The sequence below is a fragment of the Castor canadensis genome, chromosome X, assembly GCF_047511655.1.
Source record: "Castor canadensis chromosome X, mCasCan1.hap1v2, whole genome shotgun sequence".
Lineage (NCBI taxonomy): Eukaryota > Metazoa > Chordata > Mammalia > Rodentia > Castoridae > Castor > Castor canadensis.
In genome coordinates this window covers 76,978,427-77,004,185 of record NC_133405.1, presented here as the reverse complement: position 1 = coordinate 77,004,185, position 25,759 = coordinate 76,978,427, and the positions used below count along the sequence as shown (strand labels likewise).

Below are 25,759 nucleotides of genomic sequence, written 5' to 3'. Positions count from 1 at the left end.
ATTTAAGTAAGAGATATGTAGATGAAATGTATATAAAAAACTTTGCAAGTTATAAAGCACAAAACTTGAGGTGCTATTATGATAATTCATTAGTGAATTCTGCCTTAATAGTATTATGTAAACTACTTAGATGAATAGATCTGCTAGTGGTTATTGGTTAATATGGGTAAATTTATTTAAGTGCTTACTATGAGAATGAAAACAGAAGACATACTGGCAATTGCACTGTTGTAATTCATATTCTGTGACATTGAGAAAAAGGTCACATGCCTGATGAAACACTGGACAAACCACAGTGCAGTTCTGGACCTTGGATGTCTTCAATATAATTTTGAATTCATTACTGTATTTAAATTACTGCTAAAGATACAATACTGCATTTCAATGTTTTCTATTCAATTGTTCCTCTCTATTTCAAGTTAGCTGCTTTTAAATCCAGAGACACTTTTATTTGCATTATGTGCTCAGGGAAAGATGTAGAGGCTTTTGAAAGTGAATGAGATTACAATTCTAGGATGTAATTTTTATCATCCAATCAAATTTAAACTTTCTACAATTACAGCTAATCATGTGCAGATGTGGAGAATAAAGAACAAGACAAATGAAAGGGGAAAATGTCACTAATAGCAATATTGAAATAACAAATGAACAAAAAATATAAAACAGAGAGCAAGACTAAGTCCTGCCAAAGGTCTGAATATTCCTATTATCTGTTACTTATATTTCTCTAAATCTCTGTATGTGTTGGTTTTGTTCCTATGTGAAAGAAGGAATTTTAAGAATTGGCTTTTTTGGAAGCCAAAATAGAATTATCAAATGTCAAAATTGGAAGGACTATTTAGGGGCCAAATAGTTAAAGCATCTCACCTTACAGACAGGGAGGTCAAGTCCAGAGACGGAAAGGGCTTGTCAAACATCACTCGATAATTTTTAAGCAGAATCAGCAAATTTCTGACTTTCTGGTTGTAACACTTTGAAAAGGCAGCGTGAAAAGTACTTTTTCTCAAAGAGTACCATTTCAGAATCTGTGGGTTACTTGTTAAAAAATATCCTTTGGCTCAGAAACAGTGAATCAATTTCAAAGATGGGCCGTGAAAATTTGTCTTTTTTTTGTCTTGCTGTGTAACTCAGGTTGGCTTCAGGCTCTGGATCCTCCTGCCTTAACCTCCTAAGTGCTGGGATCACAGGTGTGCACCACCACACCTAGTCAATAACCTCACCCAGCCAATAACCTGCATTTTAACATGCTCTACAGTTCTGCTGCACACCAAGGTTTGAAGGGTATGGTCCTATCACTCCTACCTAATGCCTTTATAGAGAGTCCACGCACTTTAAAAAGAAAACAAAGTGATACTGGATTTGAAATGCTGTTAAAATCCCTATGGTAACGTGTACACTGCAGGTCCAACCATACAGGTAAAGAAAAGCTTTAGCACTCAAACACCTTTGTTAAACTTCAGGTTGTAGAACGGTCTAGAAGGGGACAGGCTCTTGGTCTTCCTCCTTTGGTTTACACAGACAGCTGTCTTGGAGATGTATTTAACTGAAGTATGATTTCTCTAAGTCACAAAGTCTGAAAACCCAGGCCTTGGTGTGCAATCCAGCCTCAAGTTTCTCCCGACTGTACCCAAAGTTCTTATCAAGAGAAGCCCTGGGGTTATTCCGGAAGACCAGCAACTAGGCACCCTTCAAACGCACGTCTGCGAGGCTACGAGGGTGAATCCACGCAGTAGGGGTGACTCAAAACAGTTAACCAGCAGCGGCATGCGGTAGAGTGGCAGGGAGACAGGCCAATAGGGTGTCTGGGCAGGCGTGCGTCTGATGTGGGCGGGCGAGGGGCAAAGCATGCGAAAGGGAGCTCACGGCGGCCTAAGGTTAAGAGGGCAGCCAGGGTTACAGATTTTGAGGAGGCGGGGGTGACCGGGGAAAACACGCGAGCATCTGCCCTTCTCCCTGGTCTCCTCTATCCTTAGGATTTGGTAGCAGCGGGGACAGCTCGGGGCCCGGTGTATGGCCACGGAGTTACAGCGGCCGGACTCCATGCCCTGTCACAACCAGCAAGTAAAGTCTGCCTCAACCCCAAGTCCTGAGCCGCTGCGACCTGACGAACCGATCCCAGACCATGCCGAGGGAAACAGCGATGCTGTGGCCAAGCTGACTCTCCTCACCAGGCACGCCCATTCTAGCGTGCCGGCGGAGCGGGACTCTCAGGCCTGCGGCAGCGCCAGTGACAGTGGGGACAGAAGCAACTATGACGCACCTGCCAGCGATTCCCTCCTAGGGGACTGTGAACTCTCCCAGCAGATCGGGCCGCAGCTTAAGCTGCTGCCAATGAATGATCAGATCCGGGAGCTGCAGACCATCATCCGGGACAAGTAAGCCCAGAGCGGAAGGGGAAAGGGAGGTGGAGGGTCTCCAGAGGGTGGGCGGAGATTGGAAATCAAAAGGCTGGGAGCAGTGTCTTTGGCCTGGCGAACTAGTCTTTTCTTTGGAGCGTGTATAGCAGGGGAGCCCTGTGACATATACCTCAACCCTCTCCTACCTAGTTTTGTGTTTAACATTATTTTGTGTACCTAAACTCTTTGAGGTAGCCTCCAGGCCTCTTCCGGCCTCTTTGTCTCTCTGAGGGATGACGAATACTCAACCATTCCAGGCTGGTGCACGCCTCTATGCTAGCTGACCAGTGCCTGACCACGTGATAATTGTGTACTCTAGAAATGGTTACTACCTATGGTTTTGCATTGCTACCAAGCATCTCAGGCACACAGACATAAAGCAATTTCAAGGAAATTTTATTGTGCTTCACTGGCCCTCTGGCCCTTTGCCAGGGCAAATAAGTCATTTTGCTTAATGTCTCGGAGTTCAGGTTTACTTGTCACCTGAAAGCTTCCTACTCAACTCTTGCCAGAATTGTTTTACTGTAAACTTGCAGAAGGTAGTTAATAGAGAAAAGAGAGCCCAAAGGAATCTTTGACCCCTCCTAATCCCACAAATCAATGTAGCCAGAACTTAGTGTTAAAATGCTATTTTCAAGTCTTTCTCTCTCTCTCTCTCTCTCTTTCTCTTTTTCTCTCTCTCTCTCACCTGAAATTACACCTGGCTCTTATTGGCAGCTTTAAATGGGTAGCTATAGCATGTCAGAAAACCACCTTTTCAGTGGTGGGGCATGTTCTTATATTTTAAAAATAGCTACTGATTCTGGTAACTTTTTCTTCATACTGTTGTAATAGGCTCCTAATTTATTTCCTTGCTATAATTTTTCTCTCTTACACATGCATGCACATATTGCTGTATAATCAATCTTCCTAACATACAGCTTTGATTGATAACAGTCCTACTCAACAACCTTTTTTGGATTCTTGGAGCCTACAGAGTGAAGTCCAGGATCCTTGGCTTGATACTAAGGCCCCTCCCCGTGGTTCCCAGGAACTATTCTGAAACATTCCTGCTTTTGCTCTCATATGGAATTCCCTACATCCCTCTACACAAGTTCAGATGCCACCAATTTTTCAAGGTCAAATCCAGCAATTAACTGTCCACCTCTGTCAAGAAGCTTTCCTTTAGTCATTCTTCCCAGGTGATGGTCCCTGGATGTTTTAGTGAAAGAATCACCTTCTGTTTTGCACATTGTTCTTGTGTGTCAATCTTATCTTGCCTGGTACTTTTTTTTTTTTTTTTGGCAATACTGGGGCTTGAACTCAGGGCCTTGTCCTTGCTAAGCAGGTGTTGTACCATTTGAGGCATGCCACCAGCTCTTTTTTTTTAGGGTCTTTTTCAGATATGGTCTCATGCTTTTGCCTTGGGCTGGCCTCAGACCATGGTTCTCCTACCTCTGCCTCCTTTGTAGCTGGGATTGCAGATGTGCACCACTATGCCTTGCTTGTTTTTTGAGATAAGGTCTTTCTAACTTTTTGTCTGGGCTGTCCTCAAACCTCACTCCTTATCTTTGCCTCTCAAGTAGCTGGGATTGCCTGTTAGGTTTTAAGTTCCTTTAAGGAAGAAATCTTTTACATTTTTGAATTCCAACCATGCTTTGCCAGTAATAGATACTCAATTACTAAAGATTTTTTCTAGCTCTTTTTTTGAGACAGGGTCTTACTATGTAGCCCAGGCTGATTTTAAACTCAGGATCCTCCTCCCTACTGATTTAAAATGACTTTTTTTTGAAATGCATACCACTCAGCTTCCTAAGTGGTAACATTACCACTATGCCTGGACCTAGCTCTTAGAATTATATTTATGAAGCCGGGTACTGGTGGCTCACACCTATAATCCTAGCTACTCAGGAGGCAGAGATCAGGAAGATCATGGTTCAAAGCCAGCCCAGGCAAATAGTTCGCAAGACCCTATCTCGAAAATACCCATCACAAAAAAGGGCTGGTGGAGTGGCTCAAGGTGAAGGCCCTGAGTTCAAGCCCCAGTATGGCAAAAAAATTATATTTATAAAATTATACTATTTAATATGGAAAGCTCTTCTGTGATCATGAGATCTCATAGATGAAGTAGTGATCTTTAAAAAAGTTGAGACAAAGGCTTGGTAGTTCTGGGGACAGCTAAAATTAAACATTTATGAAACAAAATAGGATGATGATTCTTGTTTCTGTAGATCAGGAATTAACCTAACCTTGGATCTCAGACCCCACTACATCTGTAGATGGGTTTCAGGCCTCAGAAATTATGTGGAAATTTTATTTGTATTTTTATGGCTATTTTCAAAATTTCATTAAACTTTATTGAATGGCTTGGAGTATAGTTCAGTGGTAGGGAGCTTGCCTAGCATGCACAAGGCCCTGGATTTGATTCTCAGCACTGAAAATAAAAGGATATAAATTATATTGAGATATAATTCATATAGCATAAAATTCAAGCCATTAAAATGTACAATTTAGTGGTTTTAAGTAGGCCTATGCTGTATACCACCAAATACCACAATCAGTTTTAGAATATATTTATCACAAGAAACACCATGTGCAGTCACTCCCATTTCCCTTCAAGTCCCCACCCCACCTCCTAGACAATCACTAATCTACTTTCACTTTCCATTGATTTGCCTATCCTGGACATTTCTTTTTATATTTATTTTTAACTGATACATAAAAACAAAAATTGTGAGCTGGTGGAGTGGCTCAAGTGGGAGAGCACCTGCCTAGCAAGCATGAGGCCCTGATTTCAAACCCCAATACTGTCAAAACAAAACAAAACCCAAAAATTGTACATATTAATGGAGTACCATGTAATGTTCAGTACACATATACATTGTATAATGTTCATTAGGGTTAAACTTATTTATCTCTTCAAACATTTATCATTTCTTTATGGTAAAAGCTTTCTAAATCCTTTATTCTTTTTGAACTGTATGGTTATTGTTATCTATAGTCACCCTACTGTGCAGTAGCACATCAGAACTTCTTGCTCCATCTACCTACCTTAGTACCCATTGATCAACCCTTTCTCATCCCTCTCACCATCCTAATTTTCCCAGCCTCTGGAAACCTCCATTATACTGTCAACTTCTCTGAGATCAACTTTTTTACATTCCACAGAGAGTGAGATCATGTGGTTTTTGCTGTTCTGGAATTTCAAATAAAATAAATCATACATCACCCGATTCTTGTGTGACTATTTTCTTTTAGTATGTTTTCAGGGTTCAATCATGTTATCTTAGTGTATCATTCCTTTTTATGGTCAAATGACACTTCATCGTATGTATATACTACAATTTGTTTATCCATTCAACAGTTGATGGACACCTGAGTGGTTTCCACTCTTTGGCTATTATGATAATGCTACTATGAACATTCGCTTGCAAGGCCTTTTTGCATGGTGAGGATCCTTAGTTTTTATTAGATTTCACAAGGGGTTATACTAATGTAAAGGTTAAGAACCATTACTATAGGGCTTAGAGAGAGTATGACATTCAGCCTTTACAAATGACAATATTTGTATGTACATGATTATACTTCATTACTTAGAAAAGCCTGGGTTATATAGTAAACCTGGATATAAGTGGAATCTGTTTTGTTTTTTCTGTGTTTGAAAGGAGAGAGCAGGATCCAGAGGAGTGATCTCAGCAAGATGTTCAGCATCTCTGTGCTTTAACTTTATCATTTGTAAAATGAAGATGTTGGTATTACCATTAGAGCCCCTGGGAGGCTGAAACAAGATACTGCCTATGAACATTTGTTATAAACTGTGAAGAGCTGTGCACATTTAAGATATTCACATCTCTTCTTTTTGTGGCATGGGGGTTGACCTCAGGGCCTTGTGCTTGCTAGGCAAGCACTCTACCACTTGAGCCATACCTCTAGTCCTTGTGCTTTGGTTAATTTTGGGGTAGGATCTTGAGTTTTTGTCCAGGCCAGTCTGGACCACAATCTTCCTATTTATGTTTACTGCATAGCTGAGATGACAGGCATATGCCACCATGCCCATTATTAGTTGAGATGGGGTCTTGCTAAATTTTTTGCTTTGGCTGGCCTTGAATCCCAATATTCCAGATCTCTTCCTCCCAAGTAGCGAGGATTACAGGTGTGAGCCACCATGCCTGGTGCATTTCAGGTCCTTATTAGGGCATTAAAAAATTTAACTGTACAAGGAATTCCCATTCTTATTTTTAAATAAATATTGAGAGAGCCTAGATAATTTTATTTTGCCTTACCATAGTACAGAAAGAGCTATTACAACTTTTGATAATGAATTGGTGCTTATTTAGGTTGGGGATAGTGTTTTTAGTTTTTTGTTGTTGTTGTTGTTAACCAAATCTGTTCATAAAGGCTTTCTCTTCTGTTCTTTATATTTAAAAAATTGCCATGCCCTTACACAAACAAGACCTTTTCCAGCCTAGGTGGGTGATGGGGGTGCCTATGGTAAAAGGAGCTATATCTACATAGGTCTAGTTGTAGAAGGTGCTTTTGATTATCATACCCTGCCCTCTTTAAGTGTACACTTTTCTCGATTTTGATGACAGCATATATGTATACTATGGAGATGTCTGAAAATAGAAGCCATTGGGGTATGTGCTGTTTCCTTTATTGTTCCTAGTCCTTAGCATCTATCAGTGAATGTATTACTTTATGAATTTACTTTGGCATGGGGAAATGAGGGGTTGATCCAGCAGGCCTGTATTATATCTATAACATTGTCCCTAGTGGTTTAAAATGACTTTATTTGTTTTGAAATGCACAGTGTTTGAGACAGAATATGTTGGCTGTATTATTGAGTTTCAGGGAAATTATTTTCTGTCTTTGAGAGTTCAGTAATCTAAACACCAAATGAGCAGATAATTTGCTCAGCCATACATACATGGATCACTGGTGAACTATGACAAAGAAATAACTCCTTTATTTCCTTGTGGTTTCTTTTTGTTGGTATTGAAATGTATTAATACACACATCCTTCCCCTTCTGCTTTCTTTATATATTAAACTCAGCAAAATCTGTGTAATGCACTTTTTCCCTTCAGCATAGTTCATGACCTCATAAGTAAGGCAATGCTTATATTTAAAAGATCATCCTCCTGGCACAGTATTTTTTATTTTCTTTTGTATCCTAAAACATTAGAATAAAGCTGTTTTGTGAGCTATTGAATATATCCTGTCTGTATACTTGCCCTAGGAGGGACTTCAGTATGGCCCATCCTGCAGGCTGCTTGGATGAAAGCTGAGCAATTTTAAGAGTATTCCATTTCATGAAGTGGTACTGAAGGAGTGCATTCAGCCTTGTAACCTTTTTTTAGTCATTTGGAGAGGAGACAGCCTCAGAATAGACAACCTCAGAATGTCCTGTGTAACCCTAATGTGATTTGAGTCATCTAAGTAATATAATGTTCTTAACTGAAGCTGTGCATCAGAATTGCCTATGGAGTTTTTTTTTTAAACTGGCCCTCATCCTTAGAGGATGTTTGCATAGTGTTGGGTGGAACCCGGCTATTTGTGGCTTTCCAAACACTATTGGATGATTATTCTGTGCTCAACTGGGCCACTGCCTCTGGGAGAATAGCCAGTCTTCCTGTGTGGTGATTTGCCTGGCTTCAGATTTGGGGTATAGGGTGAGCCAGGGATTCCATACACTAAACAGAACCAGCCTAGAGAGCCTGGCCTGGCATCACCCTAAGATTGGAGGACTCTCAAAACTTTTCCTTTCAACTTATTTGAAACCAAAACATTCACCACAGAATACATTGTGACTTACAAATTTTTAAAAGCATGAACATGTTTTTGGGTTTCGTGTGTTCCCATGAGAATTTTCTAACTGGCTCTTAGGACAATAGAGAGGAAGTCACATCTTTTATTTATTTATTTATTCATATGTTCACACATTGTTTGGGCCATTTCTCCCCCCTGGCCCCGGAAGTCACATCTTTAGTTGTACAGACTTAATATTTACTAGGCATATCCTGGTAATGTCTCACGAACTAGATTGGACTCTGAGGAGGCAGCAAGAGGATCTGGGTTGGCATTAATGTAGCAATCTTAATAATAAGAGGAAGCAATCATTCCTCTTGTTTTTTTCTACCTGATTTTGAATGTTTACATTGAACTCTGCTTTGACGTGCAAGTGAATAATTAATGGGCCTCCGCTTTATGAGTTCATTTAGAAGGCGCTAAGGAGCTGTGGCCTTGACAACTTGCACCTGGCAGGTAGTTAAAGCTATTTTCTTTTTAACTTTTCACATTGAGTTGGGTTTGTTCTAAGTACTTTATTAGGAATTTGTTTTTTGAAGGTAAAGGAAGGAGGGGTAAAATCATTTGCAAGTCATCTGTATACTATAGCAAATCTTGGGGCTATTCTTTATCTTATTGATCACATAATAACAGAGAAGTGGAACTTATGTTTTTAGAGGTTTCACTAAACATTAGCTTTAAATGAAGCATACCCCTTAGTTTAACTGGCTGGAAAAGTTTTTATGTTTCACATCCTTTTAACCTATTGGTTAACAAACAAAAACATATTAGAGCTGAGAATTCATATTTTTACTTTTAAAGTCCATTAAATTCTTCCTCCTCAATTGGGTTACCAGATAAAACACAAGATACCTAGTTAAATTTGAATTAAAATATACAATGAATAATTTTTATATAAGTGAAAATTAAGTATTGCATGGAACTCTGACATACACATTTAAATGGCCATCCTGTATTTTTATTTGTTAAATGCCCAACTCCAGTTTCCCCTACCCCAAATGCTGCAAACACTCCTTGTGTATACTCTTCCTCTCTTCCTGGAAGAAGAGTGATATATTTAAACTTTTGAAATGAGACCTAATTCAGTGTTCCCAGGATTTGATTGCAATTAAATTGTTTTAAATTATGAATCAGAAGGGTTTGCTTAATCAATTTTTGAAAGCATGTATTTTTTTTTTATACAAGTTCTCACTATATGGCACAGGCAGGCCAGCCCTGGAACTCCAGATTCTTCTGCCTCTGCCTCCTGAGTGCTGGGATTGTAGGTGTGTACCACCACACCCAGGAAAGCATGTACTCTTGTATGTGGTAACCTTAGTATATACTCTTAACAATCCATGTAATCATAAAAGTATCTCCCTCTTCAGGAGGAATATTCATTCATTCATTCATTCACTTAGAGACAGGGTCTCACTATGTAGCCCAGACTGCCTTCAAACTCCTGAGTTCAAGTGGTTCTCTTGCCTCAGTCTTCCAAGAACCTGCCCAGCATCTAGATAGTATTTTTTTTGAGACCAGGTCTTGCTCTGCAATCCAATCTGGCCTTGAATTTTTGATCCTCTTGCCTCAGCCTCCTGAATGCAGGGATTACAGTAGTGCACCACTATGCCTAGCTCTCTGGAAAATTTTAAGTGCTTTATAGACAGCCTAATTTAACAAGTAAGGAAGACTCAGGTTTACCCATTTCACATTAAAATGAGGATTTGGTTTCCAGCATGAATCTTGATTTTTGTTGTTACCCTGTGAAGACCACTTAATATATTGGCTCCCTTTGGCTTTCACCTTGAGACACACCTGGGTGTGGGTATGTCAAGAAAAGTGTATATGTGGAGATCACATATAGTTTAGATCTCCATTCCTAAACCTATTTGGAGCTTGTACAATTTAAAAGACATTCAGTTTAATATTAATTATATTTCCATGCTTTGAATTCTGAATGTCTGGATACCACTGTCTGTTTAAATATGTGATATTTGATTTTTAGATATATTTTAGAATATCCCAGGGATGTGTTGTCTGTGTGCTTTTTGTTTTGTGATAATTTTGCATTCAGTTTTATTTGGGACTACTATTAGAAGATGATTGATATACATTCAGTAGGAGGGAGTTTTAAAGGGTTTGAGACAAAAATTGGGTGGAGTTATGATTTAAAACAAAGTATCAAGTGTGAATAAGACCTGAGGTCTGGTTTCCATTAAAACATCTTTATTAACAAAGAATTTAGCCCAGTATTGGGCCTAAAGCAGGGGTTCAGAGAATATGGGCAGTTTGATTTATCTGACAAGTAAATATCTGCATTTATGAAACTGTAGTTTCAACAATGTTGAAGATTTAAATGATGTTGAAGGCCACTCTGAGTTTTTAAAAATACAAACACCTCATTGTATTCTAGCTGTACTTTAATTTCTAAATTGATTTAAAGTATATAGAATGGGTCTGAAGTCTGTCTAAAACAAGGGTCAGTAATTACTGTTTGTAGTAGGGTAACTTGGAACCATGAATGACTTAATTTATAGGTTAAATAAGTGTCAAGAGATGATAGTTCATATTAGATTCTTAATTATACCTTTTTTGGGAGGTAGAGAAGGTGCTTATTATGCAAAAGTTACTGGCTAAGCCTAATGTTTTAAGAGGCAGGGTGTGAAAGGTGTTAAATATATTATTCTAAAGTAAAATATCAGATTTGGACAACTCTGATCAATTAACCTAACACTACTTTTCTGTGTAATTAGTTGATGTGTAACTGTTCCAAAATATAAGAAAATTCACATGTATTCCCAAGATATTATAGTTTATTTCTTTAGGAGAGATCCAGACTTCCCTGTTGAAAAACTGTGCTTGGGCTGCGTACACAATTATGTATAGGTCTAGCAGAGCAGTAGGTTTCTGTATTATTTATAGTTCACTGCTTTTTACTTCCTTGACAAATATGTTGTGAAGACTAATTATAGAAATGAAAGGTGCTGGTCTCATTTGAAAACCACAGTACATGAAATAGAGCCTATTTTAAATGGCTTCTCTGTATATATAGGTTTGTGTGTGTGTGTGTGTGTGTGTGTGTGTGTGTAGGGTTTTCTGAGTTTAGGGAATATTTATACATAAAGAATACAGACCTATATTCTTGCTATTGCTCAATTATGTTCCATATTTTAGGGAGTTAATATCTGTGATATGATAGAACTGAGGTTACTCTAAGAAACATAATGCCATTTGCGTCAGGGATATTTCATTGCTTCCCCATGTCAGAGAAAGTGAATACAGCTTGCAAAAAAAAAGGAGTGGTGATTAATGGTATACAAGGATAATAGGTGCTTGCATATGCCATTTCCATGTTGTGCTGGGGAATATTTTAGATATGCTTTGGGTAGGCAGGTAGGGACTTTTAAGTACATAAGCTGTAAATCAGTCCATTCAGTCAGACCGTTTAAATTACATGAAAGAAGGAGGAGGAACTCTACTAGATTTTTACATATAGAAAGAGCTTCAGTCTCTTAACATTGCCTTTTGGGCTGGTTAGCAGCTTGTGGGTAGGTGCAACCCTAGATTATTATTACTTGAGTACCTTAGGATGTGAAAGTATTGACTAGAAGAAATGTACAGAAATATGGCAGAGAGATCTAGAGAATGAAGAATTTGTTTGAAAAAAAACAGGCAAAAGGAACAAATTACAAGTAATTTGAGAAAGAGGGTCTTGGAAATTTTGTGTACACATTCTTGGAAGCAGTGGAAAAAGTAGAGGATTAGAGACAAAGTAGATGGGTTACTTGTTCCTATAATATGGGGCATAGATCAAGGTGAATTGAGGAGGAAGATGGGGGAGATGAGAACCTGGTTTTCTTACTGCAAAAGTTTCTCCCTATTTGAGCTGTAGACTTGCTGCCATGTTTCAGAGGGAGCTTAGTTCATCACCTGGATCACACTGGACAGCTCAGTGGGATCTGCATGATCTTCTCAATTCCTTTCTCCAATGTTCATACCAAATAAGCATTTCCAGCAATATTTATCAAGTCATCTTGTTTTGGTGTCTGTAGTCTAGTAAAAATTATCCTCAGTATAGTCTGTACACATAAGCATTAAAGCTTTTAGTATGTAATAGATCTTAATCGCAGTGTTACTATATGTACTAAGTTATATTTTACCTAAAGCTCTAATTTAGACTAAAACTTGTACTGTTTTTTTTAGGACAGCCAGTAGAGGGGACTTCATGTTTTCTGCGGATCGTTTGGTAGGTGGAGGCTTTCCATTTTCATTTCATTGCTGTACCTAGTGATATAATCATGGTAGGTCAAGGTGCTGTTTTGTTCTAGAGCATTCTGGGGGTGAGAAAGATTATACCAAGTAACAATCATCTTGCTAGGTTTCCAAAGTGTTCTTTCTGTTGTTTCATTAAAGCTCTGCCTCCAATCCCATTCACCCCAAGGTATTGCCCATGAACTCATTCCCTGTGGTTCTCAGGTACTACTACCTGTCAGGTGGATCTTGGCAACCTTGTTCTATACAAATCTTAAATGCCTCATTTTAGGGAAATGAAGTAAAGTACATTAGAGGAAAACCAAAGATGTAAGGAGACCCAGTAGTTACCCTTGTGGTACCCAGCTAATGCGCAAAAACTAGTACACTTAGTTTATGTGGGGGCAGTGTTTATTTTGCCTCTGTTCTACACTATCCTGACATGTGAAGTACTAAGTTGAGTATCTATGCTTTCCTCAGGAACTTCCTGTTAAAGACTGACCAAGCCCAATTCTGTTTAGCTGGTTTTGTCTGAGAGGATCTCAGACCAAATTGGCTTGTCTACAGAGTAACCTCTGTGTATCCTTTTTATGTTCACATCTAAGTGTGCTGAGTGCCCAGTGAAGTTGATACATTTTCTGCTGTGGTTATTAGTTTTTATTCATTCATAAAATATGCACTGGACTCATGTGAGTGAGTCAGGTACTATACTAGAATGTGTTGGGAAGGAGAAGATACAACAGCCAGGAATGTAGACATGGTCCCTGATCTTGGAGTTTACAATCTAAATACTGGGAAAAAAGAAACATGGCTTGCAGTTACAACCGGATAATAGAAAGCAGATCATAAAGGAAATGTGAGGAAAAAGGCATGAAACTTTTCATTTAGATTTTCCAAAATAGTGTACACAATTCCTGTTCTGCTTTTGGCTTTAAATATTCCTGATTCAGAAAACAATTCTATTAAAAATTATTTGAGCTTTCAGGGGCAATAATAACCATTAAATAGTACCAAGAAGAGTGTGGTTGACATTCTTTTATACTTTTACCAAAGGAAAAGAACAGGTCTGACCATGGAAGAACTTACATCTTAATGACTGCTGTTGAGAGAACAGGGGTCTGTGTGTTTACTGGCAGAAAATTGTTCCCCTTTCTTTTGCTTTCCTTGTTCTCTTTTTTCATTTCCTTTCATTTTTAACATTTTTGTTTTTGAGACAGAGTCTCCCCATTTCTCAGGCTGGCCTCAAACTCCTGGGCTCAAGCAATCCTACCTCAGCTTCCCAAGTAGTTGGGACTACAGGCACAAGCCCCTGTGCCAAGTGTATATGCTCTTTTCCTGTAGGAAGTGGAAGTTAAGTTCATGGTTATCCTAAAATGCTTCCCTGAAATGGCAGGCATTGTATCTTAGGCAAATGAGGTAATAAGGATGTATGGCATAATTCACCTGAGGATGGTAATTTGGACTTCTCTGTTCTCCGCAGTTGTCTTTGAAGGACCTTATGTAGGGAGTGGGCGGGTCTATTGTGGTTGTAGGGACTCCTGCTGTTTAGGTTTCTGTTGTTGAGGGTTTCTAGTACTAGCATAAGGGATTTGTACAGTGGACATTAATTCCAACCTAAAATTGTCAGGGTTGGTTTCCATGGTCCTCTGATCCTTAAGTTCTTTTTATTTTATTAATTAATTAATTTATTATTTAGTTATTTATTTTTGAGTGCTGAGCATTGAACCCAGGGCCTGTGCATGCTAAGCACCTGCTCTACCACTGAGCCACACCCACAGCCCACTTACATTTTTCACCCTTCCTCTGGTTTTATGTAAGACTTATACACACTAATTTCTGTCCCAGGGTTGCAGGAGGTGAGGAAGGAGACAATACTCTTTGGAAGAGTGTTACTGTAAGGAGGAGGTCTGGGTTCTTCCAAGAAAAGAATCCTCTTCTACCTTGTTATTTGTTCATAACAAATTGCAGATCACTACAGAAGGACAGAAGGTGGTGCCTAGGGCTGAGTGTGCCCTCACACACAGTATTTATGAGGTTTCCAGGCTACTCTCTGATTCTGCAGCCTGACAAAGTGTTGGCTCATTTAGAATTGATCCTTTTAATGGCAGCAGGATGTTGTGTTGTGATAGCAAAGCATGGAGCCTGGTGCTTCTCCCTGGTGTTCCTGATTCTCAATCATTAAGTAAAGTAATATTGATTGGAGAAAATGTGCATTGCAGGCTCAGCACTGTCTTTGTTATAGTAGGCTCTGGTTACTCATGAGAATACCATATCTAATTTTGGGAGGCTTTTTCTAGTAGTTTGAGTGATTCTTTCCTCTGTACCATACATTATGATTGTCATGAGCCTTTTCTTTAGCTGAGAAGCCTTGGTATATTCTATTGGATCCTCCTTCAGGCTCAGTAAATTGATTCATGCATCCACTCATTCATTTCCTCTCAAGAATGTTCACACTTTATTTGCATTATGGTGGACCTTTGTTTAAAAGGCTCCAACTTAGCTATTTCAAAGGTTCTGAACAAGGCAGAAAAAGTGCCAGTGAACACTTTCCACAGTAACCAGAAATTTATTACTACCAAGGGTGCCTGCCATGACTCTTGTCACTTGTTGGAATTTTGCATCTCTCATAGCCTGGGAATCAGGAGGCATAGTGGAGCCCTTTGGCTCTTGAAGGTTGGATACCTAGCAGCAAGCAGCCTGGCATTTGGATCTGTCCCTGCATCTAACACACGATGGGAGCCCCCTTCCTGCTTCCAAAAGCTAAACCCTTATCTAGTGTGCTACTGACTCTCTGCCTAGTGTTCAGCTCCTGAGGCTAACAGCTAGCAGGAGATTCTCAGCAAGTTCTCAACTTATACTTCCTTTGGCTCTCTAGATCAGACTTGTTGTGGAAGAGGGATTGAATCAGCTGCCATATAAAGAATGCACAGTGACCACTCCAACAGGTAACCTGGGCTGTTACTCTCAAATTTTCCTCATAAAAATTCTGAGCTCGAGTTGGGGAAAATGGAAAGAAAGCAGTCTGAGTAAAATCAGTATGTAAAATGAGGAGTCTAGGTAGAGCTGTTCTTTTAAACATCTTTAAAAAAAAACCTCTGAGACATTTAGTAAAGAAATCTGTGTAGGTGACTTTTTGTTAATGGCTTGCTTGTCAATTTGAGTTAAAGGTTAATAAATAGTCTTCAGCATGCAGGTGTTGCCTCTGATGATGGCCCATTGGGACCAGAGTTAAGACTTGCTGGCAGCTTATCTTCACTTCTGTGGGGAAGCTGCTGGTGTTAACAAATGGGGAAGGCTGGTTTGACACTGAAACTCCAGGTAAAAAAAGCATGAGAAGTAAAAAAAAGAAAACTAAAAATGATGAGAATTGGAGAATTGTTTTGTTCTCATAAAAATAGCCAAATCAACCCCGTTTTCAGGAATCCGTAATTCATTTGGCTCTGTAGTAAACAATGGGAAGCTCTTCTATTCAAGGGTTGACTTTATGGAAAATTGACAGCCAAGCTTTTTGCATCATAATTGACACAAATTCAGGATGAGACCAAGGGTTGGGTAGCTTGATAACTACTGCAGTCTCTTTCTTCAGCTTTTATGGCAGAATGGAGGCTCATAAAAAGGGATGGAATGAGGAGGTTTTCTGATATGGCTTGCAGTGGGGTCCCAGTTTGAAATGATGGGGTATATAGCATTCTAGGAGTGCAGTGATTCTCCTTTGAATTCAATTAGAGGAACGTGTATGTGAATATTGTGCTATAATAAGTCCTATTCCCATTCAATGAAGTCCACCTCTTCCAATTATCCCCACAGTTTTCTTATGAGAAATTAAGAAATAGATATGAAAAATCATGACTTATTTCATTACTTTCACAGGGAACCTAAGGTGTTATACAGTGTGTCTTGGACAAGGGTTGCTTTGTACTCATCTGCTTGACACCATAGGCACATTATAGACTAAGTAGGTTGCTCCAATGTGAAAGATAAATTCTTTGGTTTTTCTTTCCTAACAGGATACAAATATGAAGGAGTGAAGTTTGAGAAGGGAAATTGTGGAGTCAGCATAATGAGAAGTGGTAGGTTCTCATATCTGTGATTTTTGTCTCTTTGCACACATAGAAACAGTCGGCTGTTTTCCAGGGGAGAGGTCAGGTTTGTCTGTCATAATTGCAGCCTGCTTTTGCTTAAATCTCACCACCTGTGTTGACTGACCTCATGGTGTGTTGGAATCATGGCCTGTGTGCTGCTAAATGTGGCAAATTTTAACTCCAGAGCATCTTCCCTAGTGGCCTGCTCCTGTGGGCAAGCCATCTTTTAGAAAGGTTCAGGAGAGGGTGGGAGAATAGGAGGATGCAATGCTGTCTTGGGAAGAACAGAGCAGTTTGAAAAATATTGCATAAATTTGGGCCTGAAGAACTTTTGGATTCCTGGTTGAAGAAAATATTTGTTCTGGTTTTATTTCTGTTGCAGGGAACTCTGCCAAGACCTGGACTGAATGACTTGTTTAATATTTTTAATTTTATGTTTGATGAGTATGTGACCATATAGGCAAACTACTAGCTGTTATTAACTCTAGGTATTTCCATTTACTGGCTTATAAATGTTGTATTTGTGTTTCGAGTCCAACTGTTTGCCCTTCTAAACCAAACTTTGTGTAGCAAAATTGCATGCCTGTAGTTAGAACCTTTACCTGTTACACAGGAATGATTATTTCCCTTCAGCAAACTTAATATTTGTATTTTTTGCCCAAATGGTGGAAGCCCCACTCATGCTGGAAATTGATATATAAAGGCAAATAAACATTCATTTTTCTTCTCTGGTAATGAAGTTGAGTTTGTGAACAACTCAAACAGGGATTTAAACTCCCTTTTTAATGAAGGAAGCTATTAAGCCATTGTAGCATTCTCAGGACAATGTTGTTCAACTTTTGAAAATTGGTGAAGACAGTGAACAGTTTCTTTTCTTTCAATCCAGCTCCTTCCCTAAAAGCACCCGCATGGTCCTTGCACCCCTAATGTGTACCGGATGACTTAGGGTGATACAAACAGAGCTGGGATTTTTTGTTTGCTGTTTTTGTGTGTGTGTGGTTTTGTTTGAAGGGACTGATGGAGATTGTATCCAGAGGGTTTTTTGTTTTGTTTTGTTTTGTTTTGTTTGTGTAGTTCTGGGGGTTGAACTTGGCCTCACATGTACTAGCCAGTTATACCACTTGATCCATGCCTCCAGCCCTTTTTGCTTTAGTTATTTTTCTAATAGGTCTCAAGTTTATGCCCTGGTTAACCTGGACCAGATCCTTCTATTTACACTTCCCTCATAGCTGGGATGACAGGTACATCTCACCACACCCAGCGTTTTATTGGCTGAGACACGATCTCATGAATTTCTTGCCCAGACTGGCCTTGAACCATGATCCTCCTGATCTCTGCTTCTAGAGTATCTAGGATTAGAGATGTGAGCCACCACATCCTGCTAACAGAGTTGTTTTTAACCTTCATAGTCACCTGTTGATTTTCATATTTATTAGGAAGAAACAGGTTTTATGTTTATACTAGTGCTATGAAATTTCCTCTTAGAGTAAACAGTTAATTTAAAAAAATTAAGTAAGTACCAGTACTGGTAGAATTCTAATATGGCCTAAAATCTTTTAAGGATGATATATTTGATACATTGTAAGAACTTTTGTAAATGCCACAATGTACTCCTACCCAGCACAACAATAAGAAAAAACTTTTTTTAATGGCCTAAAACCTTGAAAATTGTATGGGAGTGATTTACTTTTGGCAAACACTTCTTTAAAAGAATTCAGACTCAAAAGTAGCTCTGAGTTTACAAATCAGTGTGGGGAGGGTGGTTCTTTGGGGAAGGGAGAACAATACTGTATTTTTTCTTTTTACTATCCTGTACTTTTTTCAATGTTTGCAGCAAAGCCTCTGCCAGTGAAGTCATTGCTGAGCTAAATGATGTCTCCTGATGCCACCTTTACCTAAAAGGAGATCCTTTGCCCTATTGCCTCTATTCTTCCATAAAATTTTAATATTTTTTCAGATGAAAGTGACAGATTTAGGTGGTTTAAACTCTTCTTTAAAATAATAAAAGTGTTCCTGAGTTTGAAAAATCTCAGGGAGTAGCTCAGCAAAACATTTTATCTCCTATAATCATGAAAACCTGACAGCTCTAAAACTTCTAAGCCAGCAATAAAACTAGCTTATCTTAGTTTCATTGGCCTGTCTTTATTTTTTTTTTTCATTTTTCTTTTATTATTCATATGTGCATACAAGGCTTGGTTCATTTCTCCCCCCTGCCCCCACCCCCTCCCTTACCACCCACTCCGCCCCCTCCCTCTCCCCCCCCATACCCAGCAGAAACTATTTTGCCCTTATTTCTAGTTTTGTTATAGAGAGAGTAGAAGCAATAATAGGAAGGAACAAGGGTTTTTGCTGGTTGAGATAAGGATAGCTATACAGGGCATTGACTCACATTGATTTCCTGTGCGTGGGTGTTACCTTCTAGGTTAATTCTTTTTGATCTAACCTTTTCTCTAGTACCTGTTCCCCTTTTCCTATTGGCCTCAGTTGCTTTAAGGTATCTGCTTTAGTTTCTCTGCGTTAAGGGCAACAAATGCTAGCTAGTTTTTTAGGTGTCTTACCTATCCTCACCCCTCCCTTGTGTGCTCTCGCTTTTATCTTGTGCTCATAGTCCAATCCCCTTGTTGTGTTTGCCCTTGATCTAATGTCCACATATGAGGGAGAACATACGATTTTTGGTTTTTTGAGCCAGGCTAACCTCACTCAGAATGATGTTCTCCAATTCCATCCATTTACCAGCGAATGATAACATTTTGTTCTTCTTCATGGCTGCATAAAATTCCATTGTGTATAGATACCACATTTTCTTAATCCATTTGTCAGTAGTGGGGCATCTTGGCTGTTTCCATAACTTGGCTATTGTGAATAGTGCTGCAATAAACATGGATGTGCAGGTGCCTCTGGAGTAACAGTCTTTTGGGTATATCCCCAAGAGTGGTATTGCTGGATCAAATGGTAGATCGATGTCCAGCTTTTTAAGTAGCCTCCAAATATTTTTCCAGAGTGGTTGTACTAGTCTACATTCCCACCAACAGTGTAAGAGGGTTCCTTTTTCCCCACATCCTCGCCAACACCTGTTGTTGGTGGTGTTGCTGATGATGGCTATTCTAACAGGGGTGAGGTGGAATCTTAGCGTGGTTTTAATTTGCATTTCCTTTATTGCTAGAGATGGTGAGCATTTTTTCATGTGTTTTCTGTCATTGGCCTGTCTTTAACCTGGTTTTATTGACGTACGCCAAGAAAACAAATATGAGTATATCAAAAGGGAAAGCTGTTAGCTCCAGAAGAATGCATCCTTATTGACAGTGTCCTTTATTAATAATTATTGTATTAATAACAGTCACAACTCTGCTTTGGCCTGTTCTTGAAGTTTCACTCTGTCTTCCCAACTCCTTTTCCCTCTGCTTTTTATTTCTTTCTTCAAGGTGAGGCAATGGAACAAGGGTTACGAGACTGCTGTCGATCCATAAGAATTGGAAAGATCCTGATTCAGAGTGATGAGGAGACACAAAGAGCCAAAGTGTATTATGCCAAGTTCCCCCCAGACATTTACCGGAGAAAAGTCCTTCTGATGTATCCAATTCTCAGTGAGTGACTTGAGTTTAATTTGTAATTTTCCATTAGGGTTTAAATTCAGCTTAATCCTTTACTCCTTGTACCTCTATATGAAAGACAAAAAGAGTTTCTAAATGTGTTTTTCTCTGTTGAATTTGAAGTTTCTCTGAGTAGTTCACTGGAAAATTTTCATTGTGTAATAAGTGAATATACATTAGACAAACTTTATTAGCTTCAAAGAGCTTATGTCTTGAACACATTGAAGCAAAAGACCTAATGAGATAAAATATATAGAACAAAGAAAATATATTGAAACATGTCACCTCTCTGGCCTAATGAGTATTGCAGTGATTTTCTCAAGACTTTATACTCTGGAGATAGTACTTTTTTCTGTTACTCTGTTTTCCTTCCTAAGATTTCTCAGATCATGTATGGTCTCCCAAAAAGGTGAGGGGGGATATGTTAAATTTGATATCTCAAATAATAAATGAAATTAGGGCTCGCTGTACATTTGAAAACTCTGTATGTCATGTCCATTATTAAAATAACATTGATAAAGAACAGGCACCTGCACATGAAGCTTTGCCTAGTGATCAGTCATATGTTAGATTACTATATTGCCCTTACTCCAAAGATATTTTGAAATAAATGTTAATCCTGCTAATGCATTGGGTTGTCTTTTTATTTTAGGCACTGGAAATACTGTAATTGAAGCTGTAAAGGTTCTTATAGAACATGGAGTTCAACCTAGTGTTATTATCCTACTCAGTCTCTTCTCCACTCCTCATGGTGAGTTCAAGATGAGGCAGTAACTGAAGCTCCAGATGGTCATGAGATGGGTAAGTGTGCGTCTGTCTAGCCTCTCATCCTGAGGAAACATTTAATTGCATCCATATCAAATTTAAATCTAATTTTGGTAGTTATAACTTGTGTTTGTCATCTCTAAGTTTAGTGATAATATTTTACAACATTCTTTTTTTTTCAGTACTGGGGTTTGAGCTCAGGGCCTACACCTTGAGCACTCCACCAGCCCTTTTTTTTGTAATGGGTTTTTTTGAGATAGGGTCCCACAACTATTTACCCCAGCTGGCTTTGAACTGTGATCCTCCCTCCTGATCTCTGCCTCCTACAGGCGTGGGCCACAGGAGCATAACCAACATATTTTTTTGTTGTTTTTTTTTTTAAGAAGGGGTCTTACTACATTGCCCAGGTTGTACTTGAGTTCCTGGACTCATGTGATCCTCCTGCCTCAACCTCCTCAATAGCCATGATCTGCCACTGTGTCCAGCTTAATTTACACCATTCAAATGAGAAGTATGATTTAACCCCATTCAAAAGACTTGCAATCCTTTCCCTGGTGGCCTTCTTTGGAGAGAGCCTGCAAATGGTTAAAAAGTTTCTGTTTTCTCTGATTTCCCACCCGAGCCTTAGAACAGCTCCCAAACAGAAAGAAATTTGAGAGTCTATCTAGCCATGTGATCTTACTGAAGTAAACTTTGGAATGTGAAGTAAAGATCAGAAGTTTTTAAAGTTAGACTGGTGCTCAAAGGGCATGGTGAGAAAACTGTGTTTTCCATTTCCTGTGAGAGATGTACCTAAGTTAAGGCTTTAGCTTTTTTACCAAATGATCTACGACAAATAGGAATATATAAGAAAACAATGATAGATGCATATAGAAATTTATTTTCTAGGATGTTCATTATAAGGTTATTTAGTATAAGAAAAATTGAAATTATATAATTGACTAACAAGGAAATGGGTACATTAATATATATGTGTATATATATACATATAATGTATATATATACACATATATACATAAAGAGAGAGAGGCTATAATATATAACTGTCAAATCTTATTTTTAAAATTTTTTGAAATATTTGGGTTTGAATTCCAGTTTCATACTTGCAAGGCTGGTGCTTTACCACTTGAGCCATGCCTCCAGACCTTCAAATCTTACTTTTGAAAAATATTTAATGACATCAAAAATGTAGATGGTAAATGTGAAAAAGCAGTTTGAGCAATAACAGCATTAGAGTACTGTGAAATATTACCAACTTTAGAGATGACTAATATAAGTTATGACTAAAATTTTAACTACCAAAAGCAGACTTGGATTTAACATATTACCTGATAAATCTTTCCTCAGCATGAGTGGCTAGGCAGATACACAATACTATTTCAATTTTGGTTTCAACCTGGTTATTTTAGGGTTGTGAGATTCTAAGTCACTTTCATTTTATTTTTAAGCTTGTTGGCAAATTGTCTAAGCATTCTACAGTGAATTCCTATTTACTTTATAATTTAAAAAAAAGTGGAACAGATGGCTTCTCTAGTCAGAGTATTTCCTCATTTCCAAATGTTCTAAGTCTCAGCCAACCCTGAAGAAGCTACAGCATTTCTAGTTAGGAAGGCTTAGAGGAATTGTGGCCTGTTTGATTACTTTGTTCTTTTGTAACCAAAAATTACCTGTAATACAAACATTGGTGGTGACAAAATTGAATTTCCTTGATTGTCCTTCATATATATATGTAACACTGGTGGCATTAGAATAGTATGCTATTCTTTGACATTATAGCTAAAAAAATCTTTCTGTGACAACTTTGTTCTGGCTTTTTAGTTTAACTGTCTCAGTTAGTCCTAATTCCCTGCCCGACCCCTCCTTCAAAGTAAGAGTCCTTCTAAAAAACTAACTTGCTCTAACACACCAAAGAAGTCTTTGCATTTATTTCACAGTGTTCTAGTTGAGAAACCTTCCTTTTATGTGTGATCCTCTTTTAAGGAAGGACTCTATTCACTCTCTCCAGCTGCCTTTAAAATAAAACAAAAGAGACTCTTCAGGAGAGAAGTTGCTATAAGTGAAAAACTATTTTTCAAATCTTGGATATAAAACAATTTGATTCTAAGAATGTATTGAAAGGGCTAGGGCATAGTCTGACCACTATCAAACTTTTCAGATATCAGATATTACATAAATAAAGAAATTAACCATGTCTGACTAGGTATCCAAAGGGCATTGTTCTCTGTCAATATTAGGTCTAGTTACAATGACCATAAAATTCCTAAATTCCAACTAGTGTTACAAAAATCCTGCAGTAACAACAATTTTTCTTTTATTTTTTAAAGGTGCCAAATCAATCATTCAAGAATTTCCAGAGATCACAATTTTAACTACTGAAGTTCATCCTGTTGCACCTACACATTTTGGACAGAAATATTTTGGAACAGATTAAGTTATTGAAGGAAAATGAACTGTCTTGTGTAATATTACAGTTATGTTTTGATTTTATATTTGTTTTACTAATTTGCTTGAGGAATAGTGGAGAAAAATACATTAAAAATTATGCCTTTTAACTTTGGAAGGGGAAATAGTAAAAATGAAACAAATTAAGGTTTATTAATTTTATTTGGTTATTTCTTGACAGTTGGTACCAAATTCAATAATGAAGGCAATACACAACCCTTTAAAAAGATGGAAGTTTTAATAACAGGGTAATGGAAATTGCTGAACCTTCACGTGGTACATTGAAATTATTCTGTAATTTATGATCTTTAGTTTGGAGGTTGCTTGCAGCCACAAATAAAACTCAAATGAGGGTCAGTTCTTTGGTATGTTTCGTGTATGTGGCTATTGTCACTTACTGGTACTATACTTGGAGAGGACAAAAAAGAATGTCTCCTATAATTTTATGTTTCCATTAATATCCTCCCTCAACTGGTAGACCCAGGATGTATGGTGACTTCTTTAATCAGTCCTTATGTTTCACTCATTGCCCAAACTGCATTTTTGGTAGGCGTCTTGTCAAGCTGTATGCAATGAAGAAGGTGGCAGGGCATTTTCGATAACTACAACTATAACAATTTATATAGATTGAACTAGGGAGGTCTAGATGCTGACAAGGGAGAGTTAAATGTTAATGCCTTCAATTCTCTAGAAAGGAATCAGTGGTGGTTTCTCTGAGGTGTGGGGAGAACGGGATTTTCTTGCTGAATTTCCTGGCCAGTAAATAAGTTAAAATACTTCACTTTTCATTTGGATGTTTCTTCTAGAGACCTTTGATTTGGAAATTAGTTATTTTGCATGTTTCTCAAATGTAGATTTATTAAAATTTTAAAAGTACCATGCTCTTAAAAAAACTTCTAAGATTTATATGTGTTTATATGTAAGCTTCTGAAAGCAAAGCCATTTTAGAAATCAATCTTTGTGTTCTAAGATCTGCTTATAAACCTCTGATTCCATTTTACATTGATATTAAAACATTTTAACAGTGGTGACTGGGTGATTACTTAATTATACTCTTCTGACCCTATAGACAGCTGTTGTGGACCTCTGTTCAAAAGCACAGAAAAGAACAGAAGGCAGTGTCTTAGAAAGAACCAAAACTGATGAAAGTGAGCAAAGATCAGGGAAGAAGATAGAAAGCTGGAGTAGACTGGATTATATTTTTATCTTTAGAGCCTAGGTTACTAAAGAACTTTATTGTATTTTCACTTTATTTTTGATGACTGTCATGTACTAAACTGAGATTAATAGGTTACACATATTTAGTTTTTTTCTACAGAAAGTGTTGTTTTCAAGTTCTAATTGAAATTTCTAATTGAAATTTTTATATGTATATATATATATGTTAAGTATTTTGATGCAATGTGGGTTTTATTTATTCCTGATTAACAAAAGCTGTAACTGAAGCTCATTAAAGCAAAATCATATTCAAGTGTAGGCATAAACCCATATTTTAGTAAAATTATTTTTATATCATCAGCCACTTAGATTTAGCATGTCTCTGTTCCTTTTTACTAGTGAACATCGGAAGTTGTCTATGATTGATTCCCATATGGGGGACCTAGCATAAACAGTAGGAATTATTCAATGGTGTCATATTTCCTACTGATGTTAATCCTCTATACCTCTGCAGTTATCAAGAGAAATTGTAACATAGAGCACTTGCTTAGCAAGCATAAAATCCTGAGTTCAAACCCCAGTACTACCAAAAAAAAGGAAAAAAATTCTAACTATATTTTCTGAATTTTGGGACTTTTTAGCAAATGAAGCATTACTTGTAGGGTTAATCACTTGTAGGACTCAAAATTAAACAGACACAAGATTAACAGACTGTTCAAAGTAAGATTGTGACAGGAACTTGAGAGCAGTGTCGACTGAATGTATAAATTCTTATTGAAGAAAAGCCCTAGAACAATAAAAATGATACTCATGGTACATGGCTGAGGTTCTCAGAACTTCGATGTACATCGAAGGACCATAGATTGCTGGGCCCTACCCCTACAGCTTCTGATTCAGTAGTTCTGCGTTAGGGCCAGAGGAATTGCATTCCTAACAAGTTGCCAGCTCATGTGTGATTACACCTGAGGCCACATTTTCATTTCAGACATTTCTTCTCTTCTTGTATCATTTAGCGATACAAATTTCCCTGTGAAGATTGATTTAGCTATACTTCACACATTTTGATGTGTTGTGTTTTCATTTTCATTCAAGTAAAAATACTTCATTTCCTTTTTTATTTCTTCTTTGATTCAAGTTTATTTAGAAATGTGTCATCTAATTTCCAAATATTTGTAGACTTTTCCAGATTTCTCTTTGATATTGTTCCCTAATTTAATTCTATTGTGGTCAGAGAATATAATTTGTATGATTTGAATCATTTTAAATTTATTGAGATTTGTTTTATGGTCTAGAATATAGTTACACTTGGC

The 25,759-nt window shown here is 37.9% G+C and overlaps 1 protein-coding gene across 2 annotated transcripts; it reads left to right on the top strand.

Annotated features, from left to right (window-relative positions):
* The first annotated feature begins 1,831 nt into the window (after positions 1 to 1,831).
* On the top strand, positions 1,832 to 24,318 carry Uprt (uracil phosphoribosyltransferase homolog). 2 transcript variants are annotated; one of them, XM_074062170.1, is made up of 7 exons: positions 1,832 to 2,375; positions 12,365 to 12,407; positions 15,288 to 15,357; positions 16,420 to 16,482; positions 19,917 to 20,078; positions 20,737 to 20,835; positions 23,174 to 24,318. In XM_074062170.1, the coding sequence occupies exons 1-7, from the start codon at positions 2,011 to 2,013 to the stop codon at positions 23,278 to 23,280; spliced, it is 909 nt and encodes a 302-aa protein (XP_073918271.1). In that variant the 5' UTR covers positions 1,832 to 2,010; the 3' UTR covers positions 23,281 to 24,318. The 2 variants fall into 2 exon arrangements, with proteins under 2 accessions (XP_073918271.1, XP_073918272.1); XM_074062171.1 differs by having other exon boundaries at positions 20,737 to 20,885.
* Positions 24,319 to 25,759: the final 1,441 nt, after the last annotated feature.

Bases quoted from the DNA above. Each gene is read 5' to 3' on its own strand.
- Uprt (XM_074062170.1), top strand. From the start codon at position 2,011: ATGGCCACGGAGTTACAGCGGCCGGACTCCATGCCCTGTCACAACCAG. The intron at 12,408-15,287 runs GTAGGTGGAGGC...TTGGCTCTCTAG, and splicing joins TGTTTTCTGCGGATCGTTTG to ATCAGACTTGTTGTGGAAGA. The intron at 20,079-20,736 runs GTGAGTGACTTG...TTTTTATTTTAG, and splicing joins TCTGATGTATCCAATTCTCA to GCACTGGAAATACTGTAATT.